This window comes from Hibiscus syriacus, unplaced genomic scaffold (genome assembly GCF_006381635.1).
Source record: "Hibiscus syriacus cultivar Baekdansim isolate YM2019G1 unplaced genomic scaffold, ASM638163v2 tig00111582_pilon, whole genome shotgun sequence".
NCBI classification, from domain to species: Eukaryota; Viridiplantae; Streptophyta; class Magnoliopsida; order Malvales; family Malvaceae; genus Hibiscus; species Hibiscus syriacus.
In genome coordinates, this window is record NW_024063126.1 from 12,724,883 (window position 1) to 12,743,689 (window position 18,807).

The 18,807-nt window shown below is 35.5% G+C and overlaps 1 protein-coding gene and 1 pseudogene across 2 annotated transcripts; one reads left to right on the forward strand and one right to left on the reverse strand.

Moving 5' to 3' along the window:
- Window positions 1-244: 244 nt before the first annotated feature.
- LOC120165184 lies at window positions 245-4,434 on the forward strand (annotated as a pseudogene).
- Window positions 4,435-5,459: 1,025 nt separating this feature from the next.
- LOC120165512 (pentatricopeptide repeat-containing protein At1g03100, mitochondrial) lies at window positions 5,460-8,502 on the reverse strand. 2 transcript variants are annotated; one of them, XM_039175013.1, is made up of 2 exons: window positions 8,441-8,502; window positions 5,460-8,108 (listed from the first exon to the last, which is right to left on the reverse strand). In XM_039175013.1, the coding sequence occupies exon 2, from the start codon at window positions 8,062-8,064 to the stop codon at window positions 5,713-5,715; it is 2,352 nt and encodes a 783-aa protein (XP_039030944.1). In that variant the 5' UTR covers window positions 8,065-8,108; window positions 8,441-8,502; the 3' UTR covers window positions 5,460-5,712. The 2 variants fall into 2 exon arrangements, with proteins under 2 accessions (XP_039030944.1, XP_039030945.1); XM_039175014.1 differs by lacking the exon at window positions 8,441-8,502 and adding an exon at window positions 8,195-8,214.
- Window positions 8,503-18,807: the final 10,305 nt, after the last annotated feature.

The window sequence follows — 18,807 nt, forward strand, 5'->3', positions numbered from 1 at the left end:
ACATTTCGTAGTGGTCCAATTAAATACAATCAAATTTTATTAGTTATTAGATAGAATCAACAACTAATAAATTTATTTAAAAAATAAGGTAATAATCGATGATGATAATATAGGCCCATTTAATGTGGTTGACTCATAGGCCCAAAGCGTTAATGTTACCAATACAAAGCTTCTAATTTCTTCTTCTTCCCCAAATCTCTCTCCCCTTTGTTCACTTCAGTATTTGCTCGAGTTTGGGTCTCGAAATCTCATCTCGAAAATGCTTGCTCGGCTCGCGTCTCGGCGTTTTCTCGAGATTCGCCAGCTTTCCGTCAATCTCCTCAGGTATTCTTTACCCTTTATTTCTTTCTCGTCATTTCCGTCATTTTCTGCCCATCCAAACACCTCCTCGATCTCATTTCGCTGTTCCGCAGGCATACCGATCCTTCTCCACTGCCTTGAACTATGTAAGTTCCAATCTTTCCACGTTATAATGCCAAATTTTAGGGGATTACCCCATACTGGAAGAAATAGTTGATTGAATGAATTTGGGGTTTTCCCCCTGCAGCATCTTGATACCCCAGATAACAATCCCGACATTCCATGGGAATTTTCCGAGGCGAACAAAGCAAAGGTTAGCTCAAATAAAATGTTTGCAATTGGAGTTATCTGTTATATTTTCTCCATCATTGTAGATTGCAAAAACTTTTGATTTTGAAGGTACTAGTAGATTGTGGATTTTGGGATTGGGTAAAAATTTGAGGAGCTCTTACGATATCCAGTGTGTAAGATATTGAGATAAATGCCATTCCTTTTGCTTCCATTAATTATATGGACTTAAAGAATCGCTTGTTACGTATGGCTGCTTAAAGGTTGTTTGTCTAAGCTATGCTACTCCTACTCTTCATTTTTGTTGAAGCATACTTTCCCTATACGCGTGTCCAATATATAATAAGGATATTGCCTTTCAAGGATCTTTTTAATACTTAGAAAAATATTAGAAAAAAGTTGAACTTTACCATATCCAATGTTCGCACTGAGTCCAAGTATCATGGATTCGAAGATTTTACGAGAGTAGAATACATATTTTTTTTCTGTTATTGTTATACCAATCTCTTCTCTTTTGAATTGTGTGGAAGTTGAATTAGATTTAAATTCACTTTAGGTATTTAAGTGGCTTAGTAATTTATTATAACATTTTTAAAATCCAAATTTGATTATGGTCTTAATCCAAACTTACTATGTAGGTCAAGGAGATATTGTCTCATTATCCATCCAACTACAAGCAATCTGCAGTTATTCCTTTGCTAGATCTTGCTCAGCAGCAGCATGGAGGATGGCTTCCCGTTTCAGCAATGAACGCTGTATGTGGCATGAATAATGTCAAATAAATTTGATTGCATGTGTTAATACTCTCTGGTTTGTACGTTTAAATTTTTATGATGTCTGTGATATTTAGCAGGGATAGACACTCGGTTTTATGCTGGGGGAACTATAAAATTTCAGGGGGAAAAACCAGATTATGAATAGAAAATACAAAGAAAACACTTGAATTATATGAGAATTTAAAATTTTCATGGGAGGCGGTCGCCCCCGCCAGTCCCCTCCTTTGGTCCATCCATGATATTTAATTAATATGTAGAATTAGACCTACGATTCTTTTAGACTTGAAAACTAACCACTTTTGGAGGTGAAGTCGAGTATTTTTTTGGCGTAATATTAAATGTTTGCCCTTCCATTTGGTTTCTGATTTGCAATAAATATGCTGTTTTAAGCCAAAATGCATTACAAACTTGTACTTCATGAAATATTTATGGTTTTTAACCTATAATGTTAATAATAATATAAAAGGATTGCTTTTAGATGAATTTTCTGTTCAAGTGAAAGCTGTTTTTGATTACTTGAATAAAAATTTCCCAAATCATATTTATTATATTTTCAACAATTTCCAGGGTCTGTTGTCTGATCTATTACTAACGCCTTTTTAAGTACTCCGTTTTCTTTTTCATATTTTGTGGCATTTATGGATGTCCTATATTGCTGGTGAACTTTGAGCAAGTGGATCGCAAATTTGATACAGCTGCCTGCTGACCTAATACTAATATCCATAAAAAGGATTACTGGTGTTAGCCAGGCCAGCAAGTTGCTTAAGCTTGTCCTACAACTTTACCCTATGCTCTCTACTTTTACTGCACCACTCAAAGCAAAAGGGGAATTCTTAAGCATGTTAGTACTGGACTAGTAATGCCTGATCATGTGTTAATAAACAATGTGATGTGACTGAAGATTCAAGTTGGATGTATAGAGCCTGTAAAGAAAGGAGAAGTTGATACAACATTAGGGGGTTCAAAGCAGGATAATTACATCTAGAACTATTTGAGCTGAGGTTCAATTTGATTGTTAGACTGAATACATAATTGTGTCATTGCTATATTTTTCTTTTCAATAGCTAGTTTTCTCTATCTGAAATTGTGAAAGAATGATATTTGGCTAGATCTTTTAACTACTAAAACAGTGCCTGTGTAAGCACATTTTTGGATCACCTAGTATTACATAGGCATTACTTAATTATGCATCTCTCAGTAAATTTCTGCTTGAAATGGAAAACTGGTAGTGGCAAGTCCGTATAGAGAATGCAGGTTTTTTCCTGCGGCTAAGCAAATTAGTTCAACTAATTTGAATGGATGCAGTCCTTTTCTTAATGCAAAAGCTAGATGAGTTATATTCTGAATCAAGCATATAATTGGTTGCGCAGGTTGCGAAGGTAATAGAAGTTGCACCTATTCGTATATATGAGGTTGCGACATTTTATTCAATGTTCAATCGGTCAAAGGTCAGAATTATATCTTTATTTGGCACCTTGAAGCCTCTTTATGGTACTATCAATGAACAAAGTTACAGAACCTAGAGCTTATTCAATTGTTCTCAGGTCGGGAAATATCATCTATTGGTTTGTGGCACAACCCCTTGTATGATTCATGGTTCACGAGAAATTGAAGAAGCCTTATTGAATCACTTGGGGGTTAAGCGCAATGGTAAGTGCGGTAATTTTTCGTACTTATAATTTGACATCTCTCAAAGCTCATGTCAGAGTTTGGCATTTTAGATAGCGTTGAATATTGAGTATCTATTTTTACAATTGTTCAGAGGTAACAAGCGATGGTTTATTCTCAGTTGGTGAAATGGAATGCATGGTAAGTCTTTTCCTTTGCTCATTACTGGTCTGGATCTGTATTTTCTTAATTAGTTTTTTAGCTTCAAATTTTATGGTAAATAGAAGTATAAATGACAGTAATCATATTTATCAATTTATGGAGTGTTCCTAGAAGATCTCTAGAGAGTAGAGAACAAATGATTGAAAAAGATTTCTTCCTACGATACCGGAAATTTTGTTGTGTAGCTCAGAAGTCAGAATGCATGGAAACCTGTTCGCCTTAACCTGTAGGATAATTTTTGACTTGACTTACCTTATCATCCATGGATTGCTACTTGTCCATACTGTTATGTATTTTGTCGAGACATTGCAATTAGGAGTTCAAAGTCTATGCTATACTGACCTTTTTCCATCATTAGACCGGCAAGTTTGACATTTTACTAATTCATTTCCTGTAGGGATGTTGCGTAAATGCTCCTATGATCACTGTTGCTGATTACTCCAATGGATCTGAGGGATATACGTATAATTACTTTGTGAGAACTTTCAACTTTCTTTATTTACCATAATTCCGTCTGGTCAGTTGACAAAAACCTACTTCAAATTATTGTTATTGTTATTATGGTACATAGAAAGGGGCTCAAATGTTGGGGTGTTGGACCCTAGACCTATTGGATTCCACCTTTTTAAAGTTGGTTGCAATATAGATTAACAGAATTAAACGTTGTTTAAGCCTGAACTTTCATGTTTAAAAATGCAGGAAGATGTTACTCCAAAAGGAGTTGTTGAGATAGTTGAGAAGCTAAGAAGGGGAGAGAAGCCACCGGTAAAGTGCTACTAGTTTTCCTAAGAGGAATTTATTGGCTTTTGCTTCCATAGTGATGCCACTAATGTATGTTTCGATTTCTCTCCCATATTTCAGCATGGCACTCAAAATCCTAAACGTATCAAGTGCGGACCAGAAGGCGGAAATACCACTTTGCTAACCGATCCGAAACCTCCCCCATGCCGTGACCTCGATGCCTGCTAATGTTAACATGTCAGTGCTATCTCAAATAAGGCAAAGCTTGGATTCTTTTTTTTTTTTTGAATAAGCAAAGCTTGGATTCTTCCAGGCTTCTTTGGGTGTATTTTCTTGTTGAGTTTGTCAAGATCAACCAATCATATATTTCAATTTTCCATGCAATTTCAACTTGGTTTAAGTTACGAGATTACTCAAATTGGTTCGTACGACATGATTGATGTCGATGTTTTTGCTGCTATAATCTACGATGAAAGCAGTGGGCATTCAAGTACCTTAACCATGGGATTTTCTCAGTTATCACTGCCTAGTACCATATGTTATTCGAATTTGATAAAGGTGTAGTTCAACACTATGTCATCTGTGTTCAGGACTCGGATTTGGTAATCATGTTATCCGTGTTCATGATTTGGATTTTGTAATCACGTTATCCGTGTTCAGGTTTCAGATTTGTTGAAGTTGATGTAGCTCAACATTATGCTATCTGTTTTCAGGACTCAGATTCGATTCGGTAATGATGGTTGTGTCATCTGTGTTCAGGACTTGGATTTGCTATCGGTGTTTCGGATTCGGTGAAGTTGATGTATGTTGACAGTATGTTATCTGTGTCCGGGTAATTCTCGGATGCGGATTACAGGGAAACTAAGCCCTCCCTTGAACATAATAGGATGAACTTATATTAGATTATATAACTCAACATTATGCTAACTGTGTTCAGGACTCGGATTTGGTAAAGGTGATACAGTTAAACATTATAATAATATACAAACGCTAATATAAAAGGATGAACTTCTTAGTTCTTGAGAGATAATGTGATATAATTTTAAAGTGGCGTTATCAAAAATATTTTTACTTTAAATTCTAAGATCAAACTAGGAGAAATTATTAGGTAAAAATTAAAGGACCGGATTAAAAGTAGTTAAGTTTTAGGGTAAATTAAATATTTAGTCTGCAGTTTTATTTTGATTATTTAATTATTATTTTTAAATCATATATAACGTTATACTTTAATTTCATTATGATCACATGTTAAAAATTTAACGGTAATATTGACAAATAAATGTAACCGCCATAAGTAGATTTAATGCTAGATTTTTTGATTTGTTAATTGTCTTGTCAAAAGGGTGATTGTGGGCCAAAGGATGTTAGAGGGTTCGAATGATTGTGGAAATATAGCATTTGTTCTCCTTCATCGAGGAAATGCCTCGACGCATTTTGAGGTGTGACTTGTTTACTTCAAGCAGAGTTAATTTCCGATCTTGTATATTTTATCTGCGGAAGATTTTTAACGCTTTATTAAAATCTCTCTATCCCTATCCCTATCCCATAGGTAAACATTTGAATCACTAGAGAATCTTTTCCTCTGTATATATATGAATTAATATTATTACATTCCAATTCATTACAGATACCCCCAAGGAAAATCCCGAATTAGATCCTAAATTGACGGGTTAGTGTGAGCTTTATCAATGCGGTTATGCACTCTTCGAATAGGAATCCAGAAATCGTGATTGCAGTTGCAGCTCCAACTTATAAGTAGTTACCAAATGAATCTCGTTTAACATAAACCAACCCACTTCTTGAAACTCAATGCAGCTTCCCTCTTCTTTAGCTGGGATTCTGTCTGGAATTTAGGAGCCTTTCCCTTATAAAGTGTTTTATGGTACTTCAAGAACAGGGTTCGATACTTGTACTTGTCGATGAACATGTCTCCTTTTTCCATCATGTCGACAACTTCGTTAGCTCGAACGAAAAAGCCTCCCCTTACAAAGGTATATAGATAAGAATCCAGAAGTTCCTGATCAAACTTCATTGGGGTGGAAGAAGCAAGTGATTTCATTTCACCCCAGAGTTCGGTTACCTCAATGTATTTTCCTCCAATAGCGGCGTATCCAGTGACCATAGAATGGAAGGTTTGAGCATTCGGTGTATGCCCCAGGCTCCTCATTTTCGCCAGAGCTTTTTCGGCATCTACCATTAACCTTTTCTTACAGAAGAAATGGATTACATTATTCCAGTCGTGTACTCCGCTGTCCAGTTTCTGGCCTTCCCTGATTTCTCGCAAAAGCTTTGCCATTAACCCTGCTTCACCATTGCCGGCACATCCCTCAACCAACCGCTCAAATTCGGCGTTGCCATCTCTGGGTATCTTAGCCTCTTTCATCTCCTTGAATAGACCGAGAGCACCTTCTGTATCCTGTTGAAGCACCCGGGATTGTATCAATGCGTTGTAGCAGTTAGAATCTAGTTGGACCCCAGCCTTCTGAGCGTCTCGTAAAAGTGATGTCACTTCGCATGGGCGGTTTACTTTACAATATGCTTTTAAGAGGGAGGCATATACAGAAGAACCGGTTCTAACCCCAGCAAAACGCATCTCATCCAAGAGGTCATGTGCTTGATCTAACCACCCAAGTGAAATACACGACTTGATAACATGAACCAACGCCGAGTCATCATTGGAAACCGGAGAATCTTCTCTCTCTGCCTTGATAAGAAACCGAGCCAAATCTCGCAGCTTCCCTGCTTCAAGAAAAGCCTTAACCAATTTCACATAAATTTTTTCTGTTGGTTGTAGAATGCCATATGCAGTAGTAATCAATTCAACTTGTGTCTGCAACTTGGATAGTAAATTGAGAAGTACTTCCTTGGCCTCATTTCCGAGTTTAACAAAATTTCTATCTCTAGAGAACTCCTCATATGATATAATCTGATGCTCCATCAAACTGTTATTACGCGAGTCATCAGGTCCGTTTTGGCTTGGATTTGGCCCGGAATTATGTGCAGTAAAGGCTATGTTATCATTTCCAGCAGCTTCAAGCACAAGCGTAGCAGCAGCAAGAGAATTCCGCGCTTCCTTTGCTTTCTGTAGCATTTCCAACACCATATTGGTGGCAGAATCAAGATCACCAAATTTTAAATGGCATGTAAGCAAACAATTATAAAACTGTCGGAACTGAATATCAGTTAAGTTGCAAGCTTCATCGATGTGCCTCTGAAGTTTCCTCAACTCTTCTCTTAGCCCATTTCTTTCATATATGTGTGCCATCATAATCAGCAAGTTTGCATCAGTTTTTACACCAATTCGAGGCATCATACCGAGGAGTTGCTCTGCTTTTCTTGTTGTCCTGAACAAGAGGCACCCGGCCAAAGCAATGTTGAAAGCAGTAGTATTAGGCTTCATAGCAATCAAAGGCGCATTACTCTTTTTACGAGGGTCCACCCTTCCATCCTGGAACAAATAACCCATCTCAAGAATCAATTCAGCAGCTAGGTAAGCACCGGGAGCCGTTTGTGACATGTGTGCCAAGATGGCTGACCATGCAGTTACAGGCGGAAATTGTTCTGTTTCTACCAATTTCCTCAGAATGGTTGACGCAGGAACCGGCAAACTGCATTTAGCAAGAGCAAGAGAAAGATAAATCAGAGATTCCTTCTCCAACAGGTTCTGCTTACTCTCCCGAAAGGCTTGTTCTACCGTCCCAAATGCTTTCTCAAGCCATATAACATCAAGGCTTTCTGCAAAACCCGTCAGAAGTCTGTTCACAACGGATTTTCGGGGAAACCCTTCTATGTGCATATGCTGTTCAAAAAGCTTCCACGTATCGTTATATCTTCGCTCTTCAATTGCATCGAGTATTTCCATATTTAGTTTGGCAGGGTCTCGAGCCTGGACCAAGATTGTACCAGCCATCGTTGAAAATAGCATCAACCTATTTGGAAGACTCGAAGATGCATTTAGCGTAGATAAGTTGTTCGAAAAGGAGCCAGAGACGCAGCAAGCCGGCCTATGATTCCCATAAATTGGATACAGGCATCTGCAAATCCTAGCAACACTAAAATGCCTATGAGAAAGTATGGCATATAAGAAAGAAGAGGAGACGGCAATGAGTGAACCTCTCATTTTCCTCATGGAAAGCAATTTCCCAGAAATAATATGCTAACATGGATCAGAACCTGCAACATTAATATCTTTTTTTCCTCAGAACCCCATTTCAAATGCACATAAAGCCAACTTAAAAACTACAGGTTTAGAAAAGCACCAAACCATGAAAATAAAGGTAAAACATGGCAGAATCAATCGGCATTGTTATGCAAAGAAATGGTTAGTCATATTCAATCGAAGTTATAGTAAATAACAACTTAAACTTTCGAGCAAGCAGAAGTCTAATCCTCGGTGAGGCATTTTATCGAATAAATCAAAGGCATAAACGAATTGACTGAAATTAGCCCTGAATGAATATGAACTAAGCATCATTTTCCATCAAATAGAAAACCTACAAACTTACAGTCAAGTTGGCAACCATGATTCAGGTGGAGCAGAGAAATCATGCTAGTGAAGTCGAAACTGCAAGTTGTTAATGAAGGAAGCCGCCAGAAAAAAATAGAAGAAAAAGGAACAGCATCGTTCTACTCCAATTTCCCAAACTCTTAAGCGCCCATTAGGTTTGGTGTGGGCTTAAGAGAAAAGGCTTAATTCACGATTAAGGTCCTTATCTATACCTATTTTTCCTCTATGGTACCTAGTGTTCCCCCACTTTTGTTTTCCCTATGGTACCTATTTATATAAGGTATTAATACATCTTCTGTTGTTCAACTCGACTTAACTTAAAATATAAGTATAAAATTTTATTCAAATTTACTCATATTCTTCATGATTAATCCAAGTTTTTTTTAAACCTAATGATTAATCTAATTTTATTTTAAGCTTGCTATACTATTTTTAATTTAATATTTAATAATTTTAGATGATTTTATCGAAACTTTAATCATAGATCACTTAATATATTTAAGAAAAAAATCAAAATTATTTAAAATAACAAATTTTATTATAAGTGTATGTTAAGCCTTACAATAATTTTTTATGTTTTTAAAACTATATAGTTTAAACTACCAATTTTAAAAGATAAAATAAACTCTACCATATTTAAAATATAAATTAAATTTACGTAACGCAGACTATATTTTGTATACAACTTTATACTTTGAATATAATTATAAACTATTCTCAATTTTCAAATAAATAATATTTCATATTTCGAATTTGATTTTCTGACTCCGAAACGTCTTTTTTTGTCAAACAATACTGAACTTGGTAGCGGCCTCCTTGGTGCCGCAATCAGCGTCGCACTTCAGCTCACAATAGGCTTCACCGTGGCCATCATCCTCGCATTTCTGATGACAGTCTTCGAAGCATGCGTTGAAACGATCGGCGTCCGTCACCACCGGCCGCATGCTTACCGCCGCCAGAACAATGCACACCAGCACAAACTTGTTGGCCATTGGGGGTTTCGTTTTCAAAAAAGAAAAGAGATTGGTAAAGTTGAATTGAAAATCCGTTGATGGGTCAAGGCATTTGAAGAGGTAAAGAAATGCTTATTTTAGGTACTCGTCCTCAATATGGGGGATTCCCGTGATTGATATTTAGAGGCAAATAAATGTCTATTCTAGGATCACATGTTTTTTTTAAAGTTTTCAGAATATTTTTTTGAAAATGAATTTACTAATTTCAGGCAATATTTTCGGGTAGTTTTGTTGCACGACAATTTAATTCAAGACGATTTTCAATCTAAAATATTATTATGTTCAACCTAAAAAGTTATACAAATTTACAACATTTTCGGTTGCACCCGAAAAGTTACATTACATGGGGTTTAAGGTTTATAATCGAAAAGTTATACAAATTTATAACATATTTTAGTTACAACAAAAAATATTATGAAGAACGTAACATTTTCAGTTTTCAGTAATTAACGATCAATATATATTGTTGACATAATATTTTTATATATATTCAATTGTTGACGTATTATTTATATCATATTCTTTTCGAGTCAATTTAAAATAATATATACTATAAATTTTTGACCATATCATTATATAAAATGTCCCATATTCTTTTCGTGTCATGTTGGAATAATATATACTATAAAATTCTGAACATATCTGATTTACATAATATAAAATAATTAAAACAAAAAAAAAAGGTTCAACATCATATTTGAAATTGGGGGCGGTCTAAAACCAGAAACAGATTAAAAAAGAGTTAATTGTGTCATAGGTGGTTGAATTATGATCCTTATTTTAAATTGATTTTTGAACTTTTGAATATTTTAAGTTCATTCCTAAATTATGACTCTTATTCTAAATTAGTTCTTAAACTTTTAAATTGTAACATCCTCAATACCGGGTTAGTGACTAACTTGTAAAACTTCAAAATTTTGTGACTAAATTATAATAATTGATTAGTTCAAGGACTTATATGAGAAATGTTGTGCAAGATGAAATTACAAAGAAGAAGGAATAGAAGGACAAAATGGTCATTTAGTAAAGGAAAATAATTAAATTTGGTTATGGTATTATATTAACCTACGTGGAAGTGAAGGAAAACAAAAACAAATTTCCAGAGTTCTCTTCTTCTTCCTCTTCCTTCATACGTGAGAGCCAAGCAAAGGTGAGTTTTCTTGTTAGTTAATTTCTTGCTAAATTTAAGGTTGATTTATGATCATTTGATGATAATTAAGCTTAAGGAAAGCTTAAGTTATCTTAAAAATCAAAGGATGAAGGAGTTAGGAGAGATTAAAGATTAGAAGTTTTTGAATGAAAACTTGGAATAAAGTTAATAAGTAGAATTGGAAGTTAAGTTTGACTTGTCAATAGTTGAATTAAGGGATATGAAGTGTTAGAATTGAATTTAGAACAAGTACAAAATTTGGTATGATTCTTGAATTTCATGTAGATGATAGGATTTTGAGGTTAAAGATGTGATGAATGAGTATAAATGGGTTTAAGCATGTGTATGTGAGTTAAGTATATGAAAGGGCATAAAGCATGAAGTGTTTGAACTGAAATGAAGTAATTTTTGGGCTTAAAAAGTGATTTCTGGGCAAGGGGTATCGGTACTCATTCCATCAGGTACCGATACCTCAAGAGTAAAATTTAGGAAGACATTCAAAGGGTATCGATACCTGGGAAGAACAATATCGATACCCAGGGTACCAATACCTTAAGGAAGGTATCGATACCATCTTTGAACAAAAAATTACATAATGCAATATGGGTATTGATACCTAGGCATGATATCGATACCTCAGTTAAAGGAGGTATCGATACCCTGTAGGTGGTACTGATACCCACTTTAAATAGAAAATGAATTTTGCCTTTCCTTTAGTCTAAGAAATGAAAGATTAGAGTATGCCAAGTGGAATACTGATATGTATCAATGCATGATTATATAGATATAGAACATAATTCCGTTCCAGAGCAATCGAAGAATTAGAAACAGTTGAGAGAGAGATAAAGTGCTAGAATCGATTCAAATCAAGCAAGGCTAAGGTGAGTGCATACCCTAGATAGAGTGGTATGGAAATAAGACTTGTGATAAGTCTATTTTCTATAGATGAATCCATGATTTCATATTCATGTACATGCATATGTAGATATTATGGTTATAGTGATTACACGCATAACCCATCCATACTTTAATATGATACTATATGTGATGAATGACATTATCAAAGGATAATTCCAAGTTATATATGAAAGTATAAATGATTATATATATGCATGTGATGTGTTTATATAAGAAAGATAGAAGTGATTTGGAAATATGACAGATACTCATAATTAAGCCCATGTTATACAATATGAGAGCTGTAGGTATAATTGGCATGTCAAGAGTTGAGGGATTAACAGTGGTCCTTCGGGATATAGTGGTCATTCGAGACAAATCTTCAGTGCCCCTAGTGGGAATGTATTTGAGCTGTGGTGACAACATTTTTGCACAACCTCAGTGTACTCACGTACCTCCTGTTCTCAATGATGTACATGGGTATCCAAAGATAAATTGAATGAAAACTCTTATAAGAAGTTAAGGTTCATATATGCATATCATAATCACATATGCTATAGTTTAGTAGATACATGTAAATGGTAAGGTCATGATTGATTGATAGTAGTGCATGTTCATGAATTTATCATTATATGTTCTTTTATGCCTCACTAAGTCTGTGACTTAGCGTGTAAGTGGTTTACACGTAGGTATCAAAAAGCAAGAAGACCAGAGTTATGTCTAAGAAGCAACATCTCTTTTGGAAGCGATCAGATCAGAAGTGCTTTAAACAATATGTTAACTTTTGTTGTAAGAATTATGTTGGCATGTAATTACGGTTTAAATCATAAATGCTCTGATCAATTTTGTTGTAATTATTTTGATAGTATTTATGTAAATTATAGTACTGTTATGTTATTAAAAGTTTTAAATTTTATGAGATTTTGTCCAAGTAAACGTTTTGAAAAGTCAATGTGACACCTCAGATTCATATTCGGGTCGGATACGGGTTGGGGGTGTTATATTTAATGATATCAGAGCTATGATTTAGCCGGTCCTAGGCATAAATAGAAGTTTATAATGGTTTTAAATGAATACATGCCAACAAAAATAGTGAGAACTTCTGATCTGATAAAATAATGAGTATGTTGTTTTGCTAATAGAACGATATGATTATGTTTTAATAGATGTCTGGCTGGACATGATAGTTATTGGAGTGAAGCGGGAGACGATAGGCCCACTGAGAGCTGTAATTCACATGTCCTGGCCAGGCATGGTGAAGAACAGACACCTTCTGGAGTGCCTGTAAGTGATCAAGATATGTTCTTCAGGACGTTGGACGCAGTATTAGCGTGTTTCAACCTCCTGCCTCTTCAATCGAGAGAGTAAATATTGTGAATGAGTTGAAGGGTTTAGGAGCTCCAGAGTTTAGTGGTGAAGCTGAAGAAGGTCTTGTTGTTGCAGACCTTTAGCTCAAAACAAGTAACTTGGTCCTTGTTTTTAGAGGAATTCAAGCACAAGTACATAAGAGATCAGTTCATTCGACAGATGAAGCAATAGTTTATGAATTTGAAGCAATGAAATCACACAGTATATGAATATGAGTATGAATTCAACAAGTTGAGCCACTTTGTTGCTGAACTTATTCCAACAAAAAAGGATGCTTGTGAATGGTTCGTGGAAGGTTTGCGTCCTCGATTGAAGGAGATGCTGATTGTGTTGAATCTGTATTCATTCCAAGAAGTAGTTAATCATGTCAAAGCTTTGGAAAGAGCTCAGAATGAAAGGTTCAAAGATCAAAGAGCTCAAGCATTTAAAAGAACGGGTGTTTCTCCGAGTACTGCACCATCAAAAAAGGGCAGAGATGCTGATTCTCGACCCCAAGCTAGATTGGAGTCAGTGGCATCCTTCGCTAGAGGATCAAATCTGATGAAAGGCAGACAAACTCAGTCAGTGGGATCTGTAGATGGGAAATCTAACCATAGCCAAGTCAGACAATGTCCACATTGTGGAAAGAATCACTCGGGGATATGCAGAATAATTTCTGGAGCCTACTCTAAATGTGGGGACACCGGGTATTTTATCTGAGATTGTCCCATGATAGCTAGTGAGTCTGCACAGCCAGAGAGATCTACTTCTACTACTCATAGGGGAAGAGGTAGAGGTAGAGGAAGAAGTCAGCCAGAGTCCTATGCTCAACAGGAGATACGCTCAATTGCTCGAGTATATAATTTTGAGATCAATGAGGATTGAGATGACCCGAAGATAATAGTAGGTATTTTTCAATTATATGACAAGAGTGTTTTTGTACTAATTGATTCGGGTTCTACCTATTCTTACATTAGTAGTAAGCTAGTGAGGGAATTGAACATTCAGTTAAAAGTTACTAGCAATGATGTTATAGTGACGAATCTATTAGGGCACAATGCTTGGGTAAATATGGTATGTCGAGGGTGTCCCATACAGGTTCAGATAATTGAATTCACTGCTAATCTGATAAAATTACCCTTTGATGAATTCAAAGTGATATTGGGAATGGATTAGTTATATCGTTACCACGCTAATGTTGATTGTAGACTAAAAATGGTAACGTTGAGAAGTTAATGAGTGGAAGTTATTGTATTTAGTGAAGGATAAAATCCATTGGAAAATGTGATATAAGTGATAACTGTAAAGAAGTTACTGCTACAGGGATGTCAAGGGTTCATTGCTAATGTGCTGGATGTTAGAACCAAAGAGAAAGGGATTAAAGAAATTCCATAGTTAGATAGTTCCCCGATGTATTTCCTGCAGAGTTGTCAGGGTTACCTCCGGATAGAGAAGTCGAATTTCAGATTGAGATAATGTCGGGAACAACACCCATCGCAACCCCAAAAGAATTACAGGAATTAAAGATTCAATTATAGGAACTGCTGGACAAAGGATTTATTAGACCAAGCATATCACCTTGAGGAGCTCCAGTTTTGTTTGTTAAGAAGAATGATGGTTCAATGCGTCTCTGCATTGATTATAGGCAGCTCAATAAGGTAACCATCAAGAACAAGTAGCATCTTCCTCGAATTAACGATTTATTTGATCAGTTAAAGGGAGCTTCAGTGTTCTCGAAGATTGATTTACGTTCTGGTTATCATCAATTGAAGATTCAAGAGAAAGATATTTCGAAGACAATCTTTCGAACGAGATATGGACATTATGAATTCATTATGATGCCATTCAGAGTAACCAATGCACCTACTACTTTTATGGATCTCATGAATAGAATATTACAACCCTATTTGGATCAGTTCATAGTGGTGTTCATTGACGATATTTTGGTGTATTCGAAGTCAGAAGAGGAACATAGTATGCATTTGAATATGGTTTTGTAGATTTTGCGAGATAAGAAGCTATATGCTAAACTATCTAAATGTGAATTTTGGTCTAACGAAGTGACATTCCTTGGACATGTAATTTCTATAGAAGAAATTATTGTGGATCCCCAAAAGATTAAATCCATTTTGAAGTTGGAAGTTCCAAATAATATGTCAGAAGTTCGAAGTTTTATGGGGTTAGCCGGTTATTATCGAATGTTCGTTAAAAAAATTTCAATGATAGCTTTACCCCTAACTAAGTTATTGAGGAAAGAGTTAAAATTTGTCTGGACTCCTGAGTGTCATGAAAGCTTTGAAATGTTAAAGAAGATTTTGACAGAAGCTCCGGTATTGGTCTAACCTGAACCTGGTAAAAATTTTGTGGTGTATAATTATGTATCCCATAATGGGTTGGGATGCATATTAATGCAAGAAGGGAAAGTGGTAGCGTATGCATCGAGGCAGTTAAAACCTCATAAAAAGAATTATCTGACGCATGATTTGGAGATGGCTGCAATAGTGTTCGCTCTTAAGATTTGGCGCCACTACTTATATTGTGAACATTTCTATTTATGCACCGATCATAAGAGTTTGAAGTATTTGATGACTCAGAAAGAGTTGAATTTAAGACAGAGGAAATGGGTAGAATTTCTTAAGGATTACGATGTAGTGATTGATTTCCATCCGGGAAAAGCTAATGTAGTAGCGGATACCTTAAGTCGAAAGACATTTGTAGCCTTGCGAGCTTTAGATGCCAGATTATCATTAAGTGGAGATGGTTCTATATGTGCGGAATTGACTCTCAAGCCATCATGGTTAGGTCGAATTAAGGATTTGCAAGCAAAAGATGAAAAGTGCCTGAAGAAGTTACAACAATTAAAAAATGAAGAGATAAAAGATTATGAGATCAAGTCTGATGGGAACTTGTATTATCGAGGGAGATTAGTGATTCCGAATGATGATGAGTTAAAGAAGGAATTGTTAACAGAATCACATTGTAGTTCATTGACGATGCATCCTGGAGGAAACAAAATGTATATGGACCTCAAGAGTCGATATTGATGGCTGAGAATGAAGATGAACATTATGGAATTCGTATCCAAGTGTTTGACTTGCCAGCAAGCCAAAGTTGAGCATCAGGTTTCGTCAGGACTATTGCAACCAATGTCTATTCCTCAATGGAAATGGTAGAATGTGACGATGGATTTTGTGACGGGGTTGCCTTTAACTCCGAACAAAAGAGATTCAATCTGGGTCATCATAGAGAGATTGACTAAGTCAGCCCATTTTATTCTGATACGAGCTGTTTTTTCTATGGATAAATATGTCGAATTGTTTATCAGGGAGATTATACGATTACATGATGTACCTGTTTCCATTGTTTCTGATCGAGATCCTAGATTTACATCACGATTTTGAAAGACTTTACATGGAGCGTTGGGAACTCGATTGAACTTTAGCATAATATTTCATCCTCAGAAAGATGGATAGTTTGAGCGGACTATTCAAATCTTGGAGGATATGTTGAGAGCTTGTGTTATTGAGTTCAGAGAGTCGTGGGAAAGATATTTGCCACTTGCTGAGTTAGCTTACAACAATAATTACCAATCAAGCATCAAAATGGCCCCTACGAAGCTCTTTATGGAAGGAGATATCGTACGCCCTTGAATTGGTTCGAGCTTAAAGATAGAAAAGTTCTTGGTCTTGAGTTGATTCAGGAAGTAGAAAAAAAGATCCAAGTAATTCAGAGTAATCTCAAAGCAGCAGCTGATAGACAGAAATCATATGTGGATCTAAAGAGGAATGAGATAGAATATCAAATTGGAGACAAAGTGTTTCTAAAAAGTATCTCCTTGGAAGAAGGTTTTGAGATTTGGTCGTAAGAGAAAGATTAGTCCCAGGTTCATTGGACCCTATGAAATTATTAAGAGAGTAGGACCAGCGGCATATCAATTAGCTTTGCCACCTTAAATGGAAAAGATACACGATGTCTTTCATGTCTCAATGATTCAGAAGTATAGATCCGATCCCTCCCATATCATGTTGCCAGAAGATATTGAGGTTCAACCATATTTGACTTATGAGGAAGATCTGATCCAAATTTTAGCTCACGAGGTTAAGCAACTAAGGAACAAGACTATTCCATTGGTCAAAGTCTTGAGGAGAAATCACAAGGTAGAGGAAGCAACATGGGAGCGTGAAGAGGACATAAAGAATCAATACCCCCATCTCTTTGTGTAATAAAACTTTTGAGAACAAATTTTCTTAAGGGGGAGATTTGTAACATCTTCAATACTGGGTTACTGACTAAATTGTAAAACTTCAGAATTTTGTGACTAAATTAGAATAATTGAATAGTTCAAAGACTTATATGAGAAATGTTGTGCATGATGAAATTACAAAGAAGAAGGAATAGAAGGACAAAATGGTCATTTAGTAAAGGAAAATAATTAAATTTGGTTATGGTATTATATTAACCCACGTGGAAGTGAAGGAAAATAAAAACAAGTTTGTAGAGTTCTCTTCTTCTTCTTCTTCCTTCATACGTGAGAGCCAAGGAAAGGTGAGTTTACTTGTTAGTTAATTTCTTGCTAAATTTAAGGTTGGTTTATGATCATTAGATGATAATTAAGCTTAAGGAAAGCTTAAGTTATCTTAAAATCAAAGGATGGAGGAGTTAGGAGAGATTAAAGATTAGAAGTTTTTGAATGAAAACTTGGAATAGAGTTAATAAGTAAAATTAGAAGTTAAATTTGACTTGTAAATAGTTGAATTAAGGGATATGAAATGTTAGAATTGAATTTAGAACAAGTAGAAAATTTGGTATGATTCTTGAATTTCATGTAGAGGATAGGATTTTGAGGTTAAATATGTGATGAATGAGTATAAATGGGTTTAAGATGTGTATGTGAGTTAAGTATATGAAAGAGGATGAAACATGAAGTGTTTGAACTAAAATGAAGTAATTTTTGGGTTTAAAAAGTGATTTCTGGGCAAGGGTATTGGTACCCATTCATCAGGTACCGATACCTCAAGAGTAAAATTTAGGAAGACATTCAAAGGGTATTGATACCTAAGAAGAACAGTATCGATACCCAAGGTACCAATACCTTAAAGAAGGTATCGATACCATCTTTGAACGAAAAATTACAGAATGCAATATGGGTATCGATACCTAGGCATGGTATCGATACGTCAGTTAGAGGAGGTATCGATAACCTATAGGGGGCACCGAACCCACTTTAAATAGAAAATGAATTTCACCTTTCCTTTAGTCTAAGAAATGAAAGATTAGAGTATGCCAAGTAGAATACTGATATGTATCAATTCATGATTATGTAGATATATAACATAATTCCGTTTTGGAGCAATCGAAGAATTAAAAATAGTTGAGAGAGAGATAAAGTGCTAGAATCGATTCAAATCAAGCAAGACTAAGGTGAGTGCATACCCTAGATAGAGTGGTATGGAAATAAGACTTGTGATAAGTCTATTTCCTATAGATGAATTGATTTCATATTCATGTACATGCATATATAGTTATTATGGTTATAGTGATTACATGCATAACCCATCCATACTTGAATATGATACTATATGTGATGAATGACATTATCAAAGGATAATTCCAAGTTATATATGAAAAGATAAAGGATTATATATATGCATGTGATGTGTTTATATGAGAAAGATAGAAGTGATTTGAAAATATGACATATACTCATAATTAAGCCCATGTTATACGATATAAGAGTTGTAGGTATAATTGAGATGCCAAGAGTCGAGGGATTAACAGTGGTCCTTCGGGATAAATTGTAACACCCCCAACCTGTACCCGACCCGAATACGAGTCTGAGGTGTCACATTGACTTTTCAAACTTTGACTCTTGACAAAATTCAAAGAAAATTTAAAACTTTCATTAAAATAAAAGCTGTTTATTTACATAAATTGACCAAAATAATCAAAATCGATCAG